Here is a 17,361-nt window from a genome sequence, read left to right as displayed (position 1 = left end):
TTTAGTCATTAGCACTCATCAGGCAATGTCTATGGGCAACTGACTTCACTCAGACTAAAGGGGGCTGAATAATTAGGCACACCCCACTTTGCTGTTATTTATTTGTAAAAAAAAATGTTTGGAGTCATGTATGATTTTTGTTCCACTTCTCACGTGTACACCACTTTGTATTGGTCTTTCACGTGGAATTGCACTAAAATTGATTCATGTTTGTGGCAGTAATATGACAAAGTGTGGTAACCGTCAAGGGGGCCGAATACTTTTGCAAACCACTGTATATTTCTTTCTAAACCAGTGATGGCTCACCTTGGCACTCCAGCTGTGGTGGAACTAAAAGTCCCATGAGGCATTGCAGTACTCTGACCGCTCTAAGCATAACTCAGGGAGGCAAAGGCATGATGGGATTTGTAGTTTTGTCACAGCTGGAGTGCCAAGGTTAGCCATCACAGTAAACAATGCAGATTACTTGTCTGTCCTGCTGAGCCTTTGTTTTTAGCATCCTACACATGTCTGACTAAAGTTGGCCAAGGTGGCCGATAACGACCGCCTCAGCCGATAGTCATGCATGTGGACAGAGCACACCCAATCCCCCCCCACCCAACCAGCAACGGCCATTCTGCAAGAAATCAGCCTGGTGGAACAACTTGCCCGAGCACCAGCCAACTTCTTTTAAGTTGCTGCTCCCCTGCGTGACGTCATGCACGCAACACTGTCATCTATTTGCCCACTCACATAACACTACTCAGCTGGCAGGCATCTGTACAGGCCGATATCACCCAAGGGGATTGGGTCCCAATTCCCGTACGGGTGACATAGCGTGCACATCAGGCATTTCTGACTGAGGTCTGACTGGTTTAGCTACATGCTTAAAGGGAACCTTAACTGAGAGGGATATGGATGTTTCCTTTTAAACAATACCAGTTGCTTGGCAGTCCTGCTGATCTCTTGTGCCGTAGTGACTGATTCACACTCCTGGAACAAGCATGCAGCTAATTCAGTCTGGCTTTAGTCAGTGCTCCTGATCTGCATGCTTGTTCAGGGGCTGTGGCTAAAAGTATAAGTGATACAGGAGCAGCAGGAGAGTCAGGCAACTGGTATTATTTTAAAAGGAAAAATCCATATCCTTCTCAGTTTAGGTTGCCTTTAGTTCAGGTGTGTGTTTCAGACACTACTGCAGCCAAAGATCAGCTGGGCAGCCAGGTAACCATATCCCTCTCCGTTGTCCTTGTAAAGTTTATTGGCCATTATGAGTGACATTGAAACATTTTCTATCAGCCATACACAACACCACTCTATCATCTGTCACAGTTGTCATTTTTGGGCCACCAAAACAATGATGTCAGCAGTGGTTCAGCCTTAAAAGTGACAGCATTGGCAATACACAGACTTCCATTTAAATGTTAAAAACAAGTATTTGCAGTATAAACAATAACTCCACGAAGCTTTGCATGTCCATGCCAGGGCTGGCTAGCCTTTCCATGGTTTTGCCCAAAAGGAGTCATTACGTCTTGTTGTGTCCTTTCCTCCCCAGCTGTCACACATACCAAGGACAGCATCATACTGCTCAGGGAACACAATGTTTTTACTGGTTTGTGCTGTAATTCACAAATATCCAGACTTGACTTGGCTTTTATTTCAGTGTGATTCACATACTTTTCAAATGTGCAATCCATTCACCTTCCAAATCCTACAGCCTTGACAAGCTGCGGTAGGAAACCGGATAAAAATAGGTTGCAATTATCCAAGGTACTGGATCGGGTATTTTATGATGCTTGTTGCGAGCTGCAATGGCGAAACAATAAGCTATCATTACCGTGGGGCCACCAGTAGGCAAAGTCTTTGTGATGGACAAAGTGTGCCTTTGTAACTAGTACTTACTTCATGAAACAAACGTGAGCGGACTGGCAGAGAAGTGCTATGTGACACATGCAATTGGTCAGTGTTTTATTGTACTGCCAAGCCTGATGGATCTTACAAAGGTTACAGCAGTTAATAATAAATCTTAAAGTAAAGTCGTATACCTGTATGCTACGCCGAAAAAATGTGCATGCCACAAAGAAAGCAGTAGGTTCTGTCACCACGCAGCTGCAGTAATGGCTGTTTCTCCTGTGACCCTGTACACATGTAGTGATGGATCGCTAAATTCTGGCCTCCTTTGTCATGACCTGGCTCACTTTTCAGCATTAAATACAATACTGATATTCAATTTTTAACACAATTTTATATAATAGAAAAGTTAAGCTTATATTTTGTATGCAGTAGGGAGAAAGTTCAATGACTACCTGCTCCCTGGTCAAACGGACATTTGCATGTAGTTTTCTGGTTGTTTTAAAATAGAGGTTAGGGTCCGTTCCAATAGGATGGCCTCACTGCGGTGGAAGGGTCTACTATGAAATGTTTTGCCTGCAAACTGTTTTGGAAGCTAACATCTTTCATAAGTGTAAATTGTAGCACCTTGGTTCTAGTTCACTTTGTTACACCTGAAGTGAGTGAACGGACAAATGCTAGATACTTACCTTAGTAGTGGATCCTCCAACAGCCCGCTATTTCAGTGCAGGGTCCCTCGTCATCCTCTGATTGTGCTCCTGGTCATGGATGACATTCGGACTAGGTCCGCGCATGTCCAGTAGAACGGAGGAGTTTGTGGGTGGCCTTTTCTTCCGTGCAGGAGCCCTTCATTCTATGCCCACGCTTGAGACCAAAATATTCAGATTTGACTGTCGCCTGTTGAATACAGTGGTTTGCAAAAGTATTCGGCCCCCTTGAAGTTTTTCACATTTTGTCATATTGCTGCCACAAACATGAATCAATTTTATTGGAATGCCACGTGAAAGACCAATACAAAGTGGTGTATATGTGAGAAGTGGAATGAAAATCATACATGATTCCAAACATTTTTTACAAATAAATAACTGCAAAGTGGGGTGTGCGTAATTATTCAGCCCCCTTTAGTCTAAGTGCCCATGGACATTGCCTGATGAGTGCTAATTACTAAATAGCGTGCACCTGTGTGTAATCTAATGTCAATACAAATACAGCTGCTCTGTGACGGCTTTAGAGGTTACCTAAGAGAATATTGGGAGCAACACCACCATGAAGTCCAAAGAACAAACCTGACAGGTCAGGGATAAAGTTATTAAGAAATTTAAAGCAGGCTTAGATTACAAAAAAAATGTCCAAAGCCTTGAACATCCCACAGAGCACTGTTCAAATGATTATTCAGAAATGGAAGGAGTATGGCACAACTGTAAACCTACAGTTGTGTTCAAAATTATTCAACCCCCAATGCTGTAAAGAGTTTTAAGGAATTTAGTGTACATTTGTAATTGTGTTCAGAATGAAATCTTACAAGGACTTTTCAAAGAACCAAATGCAACTAAAATGACATCAATTGTTTTTGTAATACAGTATTAAATGGTTTTTTTTTTTGTGATTTCTTCATTGACACAGTTATTCAACCCCTTAAAGACTACCACTCTTAAGAACAGAGGTTCATTCAAGTGTTTTCGATCAGGTATTGAAAACACCTGTGGATGTTAATGAGCAGCAATCAAGCATAAAAAGCACCAATTAGGCAGATTTAACATGACTGTGATACTCTGTTCCTTCTAGATATTTACTGGTGTGTTTACAAACATGGTGAAGTCAAGAGAATGGTCCAGTACGACAAGAGAAGAGGTGATTTCTCTTCACAGGAAGGGCAATGGCTATAAGAAGATAGCAAAGATGTTAAACATACCAAGAGACACCATAGGAAGCATCATTTACAAATTCAAGGCAAAGGGCACTGTTGAAACACTACCTGGTCGTGGCAGAAAGAAGATGCTGACTTCGACTGCTGTGCGCTACCTGAAGCACAAAGTGGAGAAAAGTCCCTGTGACTGCTGAGGAACTGAAAAAAGATTTGTCAGATGCGGGTACTGAAGTTTCAGCTCAGACAATAAGGTGCACAATGCGTAATAAAGGCCTCCATGCCAGAACTCCCAGGTGCACCCCCTTGCTGTCTTCAAAGAATAAGAGTCGACTGCAGTATGCCAAAAGTCATGTGGGCAAACAACAAAAGTTTTGGGATAGTGTTCTGTGGACTGATAAAACAAAATTAGAACTGTTTGGTCCCATGGATCAACGCTATGCTTGGAGGAGGAAGAACAAAGGCCTATGAAGAAAATAACACCTTGCCTACTGTGAAGCATGGCGGGTGGTCAATCATGCTTTGGGGGCTCGTTTGCTTCTGCAGGTACAGGGAAGCTTCAGCTTGTGCAAGGTACCATGAATTATCTTCAGTACCAGGAGATATTGGATGACAATGCGATGCAGTCCGTCACAAACCTGAGGCTTGGGAGACGTTGGACCGTTCAAAAGGACAATGATCCCAAGCATACCTCCAAGTCCACTAGAGCATGGTTGCAGATTAAAAGCTGGAACATTTTGGAGTGGCCATCGCAGTCACCAGACTTAAATCCGATTGAGAACCTCTGGTGGGACTTAAAGAAAGCAGCTGCAGCGCGCAAGCCTAAGAATGTGACTGAACTGGAGGCTTTTGCCCATGAAGAATGGGCTAAAATACACGTAGATCACTGCAAGACACTTGTGTCAAGCTATGCTTCACGTTTAAAAGCTGTTATTACTGGAAAAGGATGTTGTACTAATTACTAAGAATGAATGTCACTTGGGGGTTGAATAAAACTGAGAATGATGTGAGCACAGAAAAGACATTTGTGGTTATTTCATTATAAATGTTATGTTCTATTTGTCTGACTTACAAGTGCCTCTTTGATTTAATTGTAAACAAGATGACTGAAATGATCAAAATCAATGTCAAACTGGCCAAAACACTCAATTTCACTGGGGGTTTAAATAATTTTGAATACAACTGTACCAAGACAAGGCCGTCCACCTAAATTCACAGGCCAAACAAGGAGAGCGCTGATCAGAAATGCAGTCAAGAGGCCCATGGTGACTCTGGGCGAGCTGCAGAGATCTACAGCTCAGGTGGGGGAATCTGTCCATAGGACAACTATTAGTCATGCACTGCACAAAGTTGGCCTTCGTGGAAGAGTTGCAAGAAGAAAGCCATTGTTAACACAAAAACATAAGAAGTCCCGTTTTCTGTTTGCCACAAGCCATGTGTGGGACACAGCAAACATGTGGAAGAAGGTGCTCTGGTCAGATGAGACCAAAATTGAACTTTTTGGCCACAATGCAAAACGCTATGTGTGGCGGAAAACGAAAACTGCACATCACTCTGAACACACCATCCCCACTGTCAAATATGGTGGTGGCAGCTTCATGCTCGGGGGGTGCTTCTCTTCAGCAGGGCAGGGAAGTTGGTCAGAGTTGATGGGAAGATGGATGGAGCCAAATACAGGGCAATCTTGGAAGAAAACCTCTTGGAGTCTGCAAAAGACTTGTGACTGTGGTGGAGGTTCACCTTCCAGCAGGACAAGGACCCTAAACATAAAGCCAGGGCAATAATGGAATGGTTTACAACAAAACCTATCCATGTGTTAGAATTGCCCAGCCAAAGTCCAGATCTAAATGCAATCGAGAATCTGTGGCAAGATCTGAAAACTGCTGTGCACAAACGCTGTCCATCTAACCTGACTGAGCTGGAGCTGTTTTGCAAAGTAGAATGGGCAAGGATTTCAGTCTCTATATGTGCAAAGCTGGTAGAGACATACCCTAAAAGACTGGAAGCTGCAATTGCAGCAAAATATAGTTTTACAAAGTATTGACTCAGGGGGCTGAATGATTACGCACACCCCACTTTGCAGTTATTTTTTTTTTTTAAATGTTTGGAATCATGTATGATTTTTGTTCCACTTCTCACGTGTACACCACTTTGTATTGGTCTTTCACGTGGAATTCCAATAAAATTGATTCATGTTTGTGGCAGGAATATTACAAAATGTGGAAAACTTCAAGGGGGTTTTGCAAATACTTTTGCAAACCACTGTAAGTATAAAGAAACTGTGTAATACGCGCACTGGCAGTAGTTGCACCTCAAATTACGCACCCAAATAAGTTGTCCGTAGGGAAATAGGTTAGAATAAGAGTAGAAGTATAGCTAGATCTGAGTGAGCCTTCTTTAGTCTTCACCCTGTGCCCAAATTTGGCAGTGTGGTTTTTAACATGTATGCCTGCAATGCATCGAGTTTAATACTTAAAGGGAACCTAAACTGAGAAGGATATGGATGTTTCCTTTTAAACAATACCAGTTGCCTGGTAGTAATCAGAATCAGTTTATTCGCCGAGTACGACAAATATCGCACCCGGAATTTTTTGTGGAACACACGGCCTGGAAAGTTTGTTATACACATAGATCAAAAAGAAAGTACAAACAGATCAAAAAGCAATGCGATGGATACAATATAGTTTTAGGCGGCAGAGAGATTACAACACAAGCATTTACCAACAAGGTTACAACATGATATGATATGGGCAGCAGTGCAAGTCTAACGTGCTTGACGAGGGTGGTAGCTCGAGTTTAGCAAGCGGATGGCTTGGGGAAAGAAAGTATGTAGATGTCTGGTGGTCTTGGGGGGGATGGATCTGTAGCGGCGACCCAATGGCAGGCGGACAAAGTAGCGACTGCCGGGGTGAGAGGGGTCGTTCCATAATTTATTTGCTCTCGACCACAGTCTGGAGGTGTGTAAGAGGTCCAGAGGTGGAAGGGGTGACCCAATGATTCTCTCCGCGGTATCGATAACCCTCTGAAGCTTGAGTCTGTCGCTCGCAGTAGCGGCTGTGTACCAGACGACGATGGAGGAGCAGAGAATTGACTCAATGGTGGCAGTATAGAATGTTGTCATCAGTTCCCGCAGCATCCCAAATTTCCTCAGCTGCCTCAGGAAGAACAACCTCTGCTGGGCCTTCTTCTGGACCTTGGAGGAGTTCTCAGCCCACTTTAGTCCTTGGTGATGGTGGCGCCGAGAAACCGGACGCTCGACTCCCTGGAGACGTTGGTGCCTTCAATGGAGACTGGGTCAAGTGTGGGAGGGCGCCTTCTGAAATCCACTATCAGCTCAACTGTCTTTGCTGTGTTGAGTACCAGCTGGTTGTCCTTGCACCACCTGCAGATGCGTTCAATCTCGTTCCGGTATGCGAGTTCACTGTCCCTGCCGATAAGGCCAAGGATGGAGGTGTCATCTGCGAATTTTATAACCTTGACAGAGTTGTCAGTTGATGTGCACCTGTTTGTGTAATGCTGATCTCTTTGCTGCAATAGTGTCTGAATCACACACCTGAAACAAGCATGCAGCTAATCCAGGCTGACTTCAGTCAGAGCACCTGATCTGCATGCTTAATCAGGGGCTGTGGCTCAAAGTATTAGAGACACAGGATCAGCAGAAGAGCCAGGCAACTGGTATTATTTTAAAAGGAAAAATACATGTCCTTCTCAGTTTAGCTTCCCTTTAATAAACATAAATAAATGTTATAAGATGCCTTAATTTCAACTTCAGGAGTGTCTCACAGGGTGCTAGCTAATTTAGGACAAATAGATAAGACCACGTGTTTGCTAAACCATCACATACCACAGACTTCAGATGTTGGGGAGATGTCGTAAATCCAGAGTTCAAACGTAGCTAGGCAGAGTACATACACTATTTGTTATAAGCTAAAAAGAATTGTGGCATTCAAAACCCATCTTACCAGCACATTAAATACAATGTAATCGTGTAATTAAAAAAAAAAATCTTACCAGCATATGAAATAAAAAAGGAAAAGAAAAAAGAATTGCGGCATTTAAAACCCATCGCGCCAGCCTAAGAAGTTAGAATCCTTGTTTAAACCTTCTTCTACAGTTTTGAACCAATGTATACATTTTGTCTCCTTTGTTAGTCTTTCTTTATGCGATTTGAAGCCACCCATTAATGCAGAGGCAAGAAGATTGCTTAAACTGTGTCCATGTACACAGAAATGTGTGGGCAATGGGAGATCAGTATATTTTTTATTATCCTTTTTTGATGTTCATAGTGAATCTGTGGAGGTCCATGCGCTCATGTTCAGTTTCTCCTGTTTTCCCACATAAATTCCTCTTGAGTATTTTGCACACACTATGGCAGTTTGAGCTATGGCCACTATGACAGATACCCACTCTAGACAGAGCAGCACACAGAAAAATTCAGCAGTTTTCTATATGGAAACCATAGACTTCGCTCCTCATCAATGACAGCTGCTTCACATTTCAGATCTGGACAGAGTTTTAGCGGGTCGGGGCACATGCTGAACATGAAACTTTCTTTTCTCCTGCATTCCTCATAAAATTATTTATACTGGTCGTTGATGGGCTTCATTACATAGCACAGCAATTTGATAATTCCCTTAGCAGGAGGCTGATGGCACATCTTAGCACAGACTCAGAAACAGCTGGTCCTACAGAACTGTTACTGCCTTTCCCAAACTCTGTTTACGTTGGAGATTCTTCATCTGTTTTTTTATGTGTGTTTATAAGGAGATACCTGATGGATTAATTGCTAAGGGATCCTTGACATGCACTGAAGATTAAAACTGTTGAGGAACTGGTGTAACACTTAAAACTGTTTATATAACCTCCATTATATTATGCCTGTCCAATATTACAAAAGATACAATTTAGTCTGCATGCCAGTTGTACAGTCTTTTACTGCAGCAAGGCTTAGCGGTTTGTTAAATAAGTAGTACAGACCCATCTAACACTCCTTGCCTTGCACTGTTGCACTGGTCTGCCTCTGCACATCATATAATATTATGTAAGCTGACTCTTCACCTACTGAGGTTTTTTTAATCCAATATTCTTCAAAAATCGCAGACTTTCATAGGAATTGACTACAGCTGATTATCTAATTTGGGATCCATGAGAATTTGCAACCTTAGAGATTTCTTTCCAATATTTAAAGGGAACCTTAACTGTAAAAAAAATGAGTTTTACTTACCTGGGGAATCTACCAGCCCAATGCAGCCATCCTGTGCCCTCGCAGTCACTCATGGCTCCTCTGGTCCCCCGCTGCCAGCTAGTTTCGTTTTTGCCGACTGGGAGTCGGCCGGCTGCCATGCGTACGTTTTTACGCATCCCTGCTGGTGCAGGAAGCTATTGCAGACATCAACAAGTATATTTTTACGCGTTACGGGTGTAATGCGTAAAATTTAACGCATTACACCCATAACGCGTAAAAATGTACTTGTTGTCTGCAATAGCTTCCTGCACCAGCAGGGATGCGTAAAAACGTACGCATGGCGGCCGGCCAACTCCCAGTCAGCAAACGAAACTAGCTGGCAGCGGGGGACCAGAGGAGCCATGAGTGACTGCGAGGCACAGGATGGCTGCAGGGGGCTGGCAGATGCCCCAGGTAAGAAAAACTTTTTTTTTTTTACAGTTAAGGTTCCCTTTAAGTAAATATACACAGGCTCAATTCTACTGAATGCTAAAACAGAATTGAAACTGAGCTAAACAATTTTATATATAGACCTAATTCTAAATACAGTAGGGCCGTCCTGAAATACCACGTTCTTATTTTGCCTTTAAAGATAAAACTCTCAGTTTAAAGAGGAACTTAAACACAGGATTGAAATTTATCCCAATCAGTAGCCAATACCCCCTTTCTCATGAGAAATCTTTACCTTTTCTCAATTAGATCATCCGTGACCTCTGTATGGCTGATATTGTAGTGAAACCCCTCCCACAGTGTGATGCCAGGACCCGGACAGTTTGTCTGTGAACCTTGTTGCATTGTGGAAAATGATGGCTGTTTCCAACTGCCAAGCAACCAGCATCTCCCTCTGTGCAAAGAATTCTGAGAAACAAGCATTCTAGAGAGATCACCTGAGAGGACTAAAGATGTCGCCACATGTGTTACATTTCAGAATGTAAATCAGGGAGAGGAAATGAATTTTGTTTAAAAAAAACAAAACTATTTTTATTAATTATGTTATTTTCACTTTAGTTCTTCTTTAAAGTTTTTTGAGTGTGTCAGTTACATGATGGTAGTTTTTTTTTTTTAATGTTCTTCGGCTCCCACACAGACAAGTCTGGAATTATTGAACTGTTTATATGTTTCTTGTGCTCAGGTGTGTTTAGCCACACAGAATGTTACAGCCTTCTAATTTATTCTCCACTTCAGATAAAATGTTATTTAGAGCCCCAGCTTCTTGATTCAATAAAAACATTTAATCTAACGCAGCACTATGAAAAATACAGCCCTAGCCACCGACAATATCCATCACATCACCCAATGCCTGCTGTTCATGTGTCGCTTCCTCGGAGAGGATCATAGGGAGACCGCTCCCCTCACTGGTCCTACTCCACAACTCAAGATTGTGCACCAGAGCGATGATGATTGCAAACGACCCCTCACACGGGGAAACTGCTTCTTCAGTCAGCTACCCTCAGGCCACAGGTTTCAGGCCACCTGAACTTTACAGCATGGGAACTCTTTTTTTTTTCTTCCCCTTTTGATCTCCCTCCAGGCACCTACCCCCTCAAGTTCTTAAGGTTGTGGCTGCTAAACCAACTAGACTGTCTGATAGAAGCACCACTTTCATACTGTATCTTGCTGTCACTGCTGTACTTTATTGTTGTTCTGTCTATATTCCTGCTTCCACTCAGTTAGTAAGTGCCAAACCCATTTCAGGGCACTATCCAGTCATGTTTGCCGAATAAACATTTTTTCTGGTTCTGATAACCTAGCTAAATATTAAACTCAAATTCAGCCTATCATATAAACTCTAGTTCCTCTATTCATTTTTTAGCCTTGTCCGACTGGATCCCGTGACTTCAGAGAAAAGCAGTGTGCAGACTTTGATAGCTTGCCATTTCGTGGAAAATACTACAACTGGAAACCCTACACTGGAGGTAATGTACATTTGTGGTGGCATAATTCGAAATTAAACTAGTTAACATGGTCAATTTTGGCTCCTTACAATGAGAATAGGTTGAAAATGATTACATTTTAAGCAGGTTAAGGTGTAAATAACTTTCATAATCAGAAACACTTCCTATATATATTGTATATTGGTATGCAACCCAGCCCTCCCAGTGATGTCTAGCCTAGCCTGTTTAGCTCTGTTAAATTTTCCTCCCAGAGCATTCTAGGAGACCAAACCGTTGGAGTGTACTGCACCTGCGCGGCCCTGGCTGTGCGCGTCCTCGTTCACACTCCCGTCCAAGGGAGCGCACTGCGCAGGTGCAGTAGAGATTTTCTTGTACTGCGCAATACGCTCCTGGCTATGGGAACACGTGGCCAGGGCGCAGTGGATGTCGATTTAAAAGTCAACTTCCGCTACGTGAAGAAAAGTGAGCCGCGGTGGGGGAACGGATGATCGTTTGGAAAACCGTGGGCACAAGTCGGCTGCAGGGGGCCAGCAGATGCTTCCGTTCTGCTTTAGGCCTCTTGCACACTGCAAGCGATTCAGATTCAGATTCCGCTTTTTAATCGGTTTTTACTTCCGATTCAGATTTGCAGTTTGCTCCCTGCACACTGCAAATCGGAATCTGAATCGGATGTAAAAACTGATTAACCCTCCTGGCGGTTTGCTAAAAATCTGCCAGGCGGCAGCAAATCCGTTTAAAAAAAAAAAAAAAAAAATTATTTTTCATGTAGCGAGAGAAGGTCTCGCTACATGATAGCCGCTGCTCAGCGGCATCCCCCCAGCCCCAAAGAAGGGGATCTCCTGGAGGGCTTCCCCCGTCGCCATGGCGACGGGCGGGATGACGTCACCGACGTCGTGACGTCAAAGGGGACTCCGATCCACCCCACAGCGCTGCCTGGCACTGATTGGCCAGGCAGCGCACGGGGTCTGGGGGGGGGGCGGCCGCGGCGCGACGAATAGCGGCGGCAATCGCATTGCACACAACAGCAAAAAAAAAATATGCAAATCGGCCCAGCGGGGCCTGAGCGGTGCCTTCCGGCGGTATAGCCCGTACTCAGCACGGGCTTACCGCCAGGGAGGTTAAAAAGCGGAATCGGAATCGCTTGCAGTGTGCAAGAGGCCTAAAACTGAAAATAAAAATGCTTATAAGTCAGCATTAGAACTAGTGAGGGGAAAAGGGATTCAGCATATTTGGTTACAAATTCTGCCACACCAGTCAGGATTCTCCACCACCTGCACTACAGCAGGACATTTTCGGATTGTGTACAGATCGGTCCAGCCTCAGTTATCCATGGTGCCCAAGTAACCTATCTTGAAGGATAACTTTGGTCATGTGGGAATTAAGGGTCCTCAGAGAGCATCAAAACCAATAAGTGTCAGTCTTGTCAAATCACTCCCAGAGCAACTTTTGGTGGCAGATTTGGTAATTACATATCTCAGCTAGCGCTGACTTTTATATTTTAAACTCCACTCTCAAAACCCGTAAAATATGGATTTCTATATCAAAACTGCCCCAAGAATGTGTTCTTGCCATCTACAGGAATCTGTCAGCAGCCCCCTGTCTTTACCACTCTAGTATGAAAAGTGTCACAAGATATCTGGTTGGTGGTGATCACCAATGAGAGTATTTGTTCTTGGACAACTTCTCACATTGAGACCCAGTCAGTATTGCATTGTTTTAAATAGTTGATATCCACAAGAACAGCAAAGCATTTGTAATTTGCTTTTCTACCATAAGACCCAAAGCGCATAAGCTTGTCTCAGATCAGTATATAGTTATATGTACAGGGGAAAAAGTTAGATGATCATAAATGCCAGACTACACGCGTGGCTTTTCAGTTTTTGATTTAAACGTGTCCAGTGTTGGAACTGTCTTGATTAAGTTTGACAAGGCATTCCACAGGGTAGGGGCAGCATGACAGAAATCTCTGGCTTCAAAAGTTTTTAGTTGGAGGTGGATCCAAGGTTTTAGATCCTTTTGATCTACGGCTGTGGGAGGTGTGACGCAGTTGCAACAAATTCTTCAGGTATCACCTGGGCCTAAGTTGTGTAGGGATTTGAATGTTAGCCTGCCAATTTTGAATAGGATTCTCCATTTTATGGGTTGCCAGTGTAGTGAGCAAAGGGTTGGTGTTATGTGGCAATGGCGGGGTTGGCTTGTTAACAGTCTTGCAGCCGCATTCTGTACTAACTGCAGGAGTTGTAGGTCTTTATTTGGAAGGCCTGCATAGAGAGCATTGCAATAGTCCAGCCAGTGGTGTAGCTAAGGAGCTGTGGGCACCAATGCAAGTTTCACAAGGGCCCCTCCAAGCACTCTATACATAACAATTGATACGGTGCACCAAAACCTGCCAATGGCAACTACAGTGTCAGAGGTGCAAGAAAGGGATGGGGAACAGATTGTTAGTGATCACTACTCTTCAAAGTATCTATAGAAATGATTATTATGAACACAGGACCAATAAAGAGCTAATGGTGTAGTTGAGGGAGGGCCCTTCAGGGCCCCGATGCGGTGGCTACCTCTGCACCCCCTATTGCTAGGCCCTTGAGTCCAGCCGTGATTTTATGAATTTGTTTTTCTGTGAAGATGGTGCTATGAAACATATGGATCGAAGACCGCATCCATTCAAATGTGAAGTTGTTGCTTTTTCTTGCAAACATTTGACCACGCTATTGGAGGTACTAATTGCTTAGCTGTTAAACAGTGGTGCTAGCCAAGTTCCATGACTTGCCATATTGAGTTTGTCTGGAGAAGACCTGCTGATTTGTGCAGAGGATAAGCTCTTTCTCATGTTACATGCTGAACTAAGAGCATGCCTGCTATACAAGCAGCAGATAATGATTTAGGATTCCACCTCTAATCCTTCCTACTGCTATTATACAGACACGGTGCTGTCTGCTCAAGAAGAAGAACCGTAAACTATTAAGAATCTGAATTTTGTAACATTTCACTGCACAACATCCCAGGGCCTTTGCTAGAAAGGAAAATTAGGTCATTCTTTTAATGTGCTTTTCCATTGACTTAATCACTTGAAGGATGTTTGTTACCGCGTACCATGAACTGGAGGCACACGTAGTGCTAAACGAAGTAAAATTAGACAAAACAGGAAATTATTTGGCATATACTGCTTATTTCTATCTTATATCTTAAAAATTAAAGCAAAACCACCACTAAAAGAAAATGTCACTTTTATTAAAAAGGTGGGCGCTGTGGTGGCTAAGTGGTCCGTATTATTACCATGCTGGGCTAGGTCCAAGTACTGTGATAGGTCCCGGAGCATGGAGTTTGTATGTTCCATCTTTAAAGCATACTGATACTTCAATTGCTACTTCCCCATAATTTACTTTAGAATATGGTATACAGCATGCCTATGGTTGGTGGAATTCGATTGGTGCATTTTCAAGCTGCATACAAAATATATCCAGCATCAACTCTGAAATATCAGCATCTCATTGACTATTCCTAGTTGGGATTACCGTAGATGGTATAACCTCTGTACATAGTCTAATCTACAGGTGTAAATAAATCACATCTGCAAGCAACACCAATGAAGGGTTCATCACTCTCAAATGCACCTAAAAATAAAAAAATAAAATTACAACTCAATTATGTACAGGAAAATATAATGTACTAGCTGGTCGCCCGGCGTTGCCCGGGTATGTAATTGGCTAGTGTTAGCTCTGTCCACTTTTTCTAATCCTAACACACAATTACCTAGTTTGTGAGCTTTGCGGTCTTTGGCATCAATAATTGGCTGTGGCTCCACGACTTTGAAAATCAATAGGTGAATTTTGATTAGCTTTTGTAGGCTCCACCTACTTTTCTGAATATTAATCCCAGTCACCCACTGTGTAAAGTTTAAGAACCCTGCCATTGACAGACAGTGTAAGAATGGCTGCAGTTTACATTCTGGCAGTTACATTTTTATTTTTCTCCACCCACTGATGTCCTGATGTGTCCCGGGTATGTATTTGGCTGCTGTTGGCTGTGGCCACTTTTTCTAACCCTAACACACAATTGTCAATAGTCAATGACCAAGTTTGTGAGATTTGTGGTCTTTGGCATGAATAATTTTCATTGAAATGAAACACATCTGATTTGCTGTTTGTAGCCCCACCCCTTTTCTAAATATTTAACCCCAGTCACCCAATGATCAACTGTACCAGGTTTGAGGCTTGTGCCATTAACAGTGCAAAAATGGCAGCAATTAAATATTTGCCTTGAAAATCAATAGGTGAATTGTGATTGTTTTTTGTAGGCTCCACCCACTTTTCTGAATATTAATCCCAGTCACCCAGTGACCAACTGTGCAAAGTTTTAGAACCCCACAATTAATAGTGTAAGAATGGCTGCAGTTTACATTTTCCCAGTGAAATTTGTGTTTGTCTCCGCCCACTGAAGACTCGGCATTGCCCAGGTATGTATTTGGCTGGTGCTAGCTCCGCCCACTTTTTCTAACCCAAACACAAAATTACTTAATGACCAAGTTTGTGAGCTTTGAGGTCTTTGGCATCAATACTTTGCATTGAAATAAAATAAATCTGATTGGCTGTGGCTCCACACCTTTTCTGAATTTGAACCCCAATCACCCAATGGCCAACTGTACCAGCTACAGGTGATTAACAGTGCAAGAGGCTTTTGCCATTAACAGTGCAAGAATGGCATCAATTAAATATTCCCCTTAAAGATTAATAGGTGGATTTTGATTGGCTTTTGTAGGCTCCACCCACTTTTCTGAATATTAATCTCAGTCACCCAGTGACCAACTGTGCAAAGTTTGAGAACCCTACCATTAATAGTGTAAGAATTGCTGCAGTTTACATTTTCTCCGTGAAATTTGTATTTGTCTCCACCTACTGATGACCCAGCATTGCCCGATTATGTATTTGGCTGGTGTTGGCTGCGCCCACTTTTCCTAACCCTAACACACAATTACTCAATTACTCAATGACCAAGTTTGTGAGCTTTGCGGTCTTTGGCATCAATAACCTGCATTAAAATGAAACAAATCAGATTGGCTGTTTGGGGCTCCACCCCCTTATATAAATTTAAACCCCAGTCACGCAATGATCAACTGTACCAGGTTTGAGGCTTGTGCCATTAACAGTGCAAGAATGGCAGCAATGAAATATTCCCCTGAAAAATCAATAGGTAATTTTTGATTGTTTTTTGTAGGCTCCATCCACTTTTCTGATTATTAACCCCAGTCACCCAGTAACCAACTGTGCAAAGTTTGAGAACCCTACCATTAACAGTGTAAGAATGGCTGCTGTTTACATTTTCCCAGTAAAATGTGTATTTATCTCCACCCACTTATGACCCGGCATTGCCCGCTTATGTATTTGGCTGGTGTTGGCTGTGCCCACTTTCCTAACTCTAACACACAATCAATTACTCAATTACCAAGTTTGTGAGCTTTGCGGTGTTTGGCAACAATAATTTGCATTGGAATGAAACAAATCTGATTGGCTATTTGTGGCTCCACCCCCTTTCTGAAATTGAACCCCAGTCACCCAATGATCAACTATACCAGGTTTGAGGCTTGTGCCATTAACAGTGCAAGAATGGCAGAAATGTAAATATTCCCCTTGAAAATCATTAGGTGAATTTTGATTGGCTTTTATAGGCTCCAACCACTTTTCTGAATAATAATCCTAGTCACCCAACGACCAACTGTGCAAAGTTTGAGAACCCTACCATTAACAGTGTAAGAAAAACAAAAGTTTGCTTTCTTAAAACAGAAAGAAGTTGCGATAATTCAGGTTGGAGTGAGCTTGAGATGTCTCTCAGTGCATCACTGCTGAAAATATGCTAATTAACCATTGTTACCCTTAGAAGCTAAACACACCTCCAGAACCGCTGGAATGCAATGATGTGTCAGCTTGTTAAATTGTAAAGAGCCATAATAATCCAACATGCATACAGACTGTTTTGGATTGTTTGATCCTTATCAGTGCATGGCATAGATTAATTTGGCTCTATGCAGTAGGGCTTGTAACACCGAGAGGGACATGCTACCCAGCAAGCTCATGGTGACCCAGAACTCATTGGAGTGTGTAAGGGACTACAATGGTCCTAAAAGCCACCTTACTAGGATGTTAAGAAAAACAAACGTTTGCTTTCTTAAAACAGAAAGAATTTGTGATAATTCAGGTTGGAGTGAGCTTGACATGTCTCCCAGAGCATCACTGCTGAATATATGCAAATTAACCATTCTACCCTTAGAAGCTAAACACACCTCCAGTGTAACAGTGTATGGCTGCAGTTTACATTTTCCAGTAAAATTTGTATTTGTCTCTTTTTGGTTATGGGAATAAAAAGTATCCTATACTTTATTCCAGGTAATGTACTATGTGTGTGCCAAATTTCATTCAAATCCGTTCAGCCGTTTTTGCGTGATCGAGTAACAAACATCCAAACATCCGAACTTTCCCATTTATTATATTAGTAGGATTTAAAGAGAATCTGTGCTCTAAAATTCTTACAATATAAAGCATACCATTCTATTCATT

General features: G+C 42.5%; 1 protein-coding gene across 6 annotated transcripts in view; it reads left to right on the top strand.

Moving 5' to 3' along the window:
- ADAMTS6 (ADAM metallopeptidase with thrombospondin type 1 motif 6) overlaps nt 1-17,361 on the top strand; it is a 410,266-nt gene that overhangs the window by 303,004 nt on the left and 89,901 nt on the right. For all 6 annotated transcript variants that reach the window (XM_068249826.1, XM_068249813.1, XM_068249820.1 and 3 more), the window contains one exon: nt 10,729-10,831. In XM_068249826.1, coding sequence (XP_068105927.1) covers nt 10,729-10,831 — 103 coding nt within the window. The remainder of the gene's footprint in view (nt 1-10,728; nt 10,832-17,361) is intronic.

This window comes from Hyperolius riggenbachi, chromosome 1 (genome assembly GCF_040937935.1).
Source record: "Hyperolius riggenbachi isolate aHypRig1 chromosome 1, aHypRig1.pri, whole genome shotgun sequence".
NCBI classification, from domain to species: domain Eukaryota; kingdom Metazoa; phylum Chordata; class Amphibia; order Anura; family Hyperoliidae; genus Hyperolius; species Hyperolius riggenbachi.
This window is presented reverse-complemented; position numbering and strand designations above follow the sequence as displayed.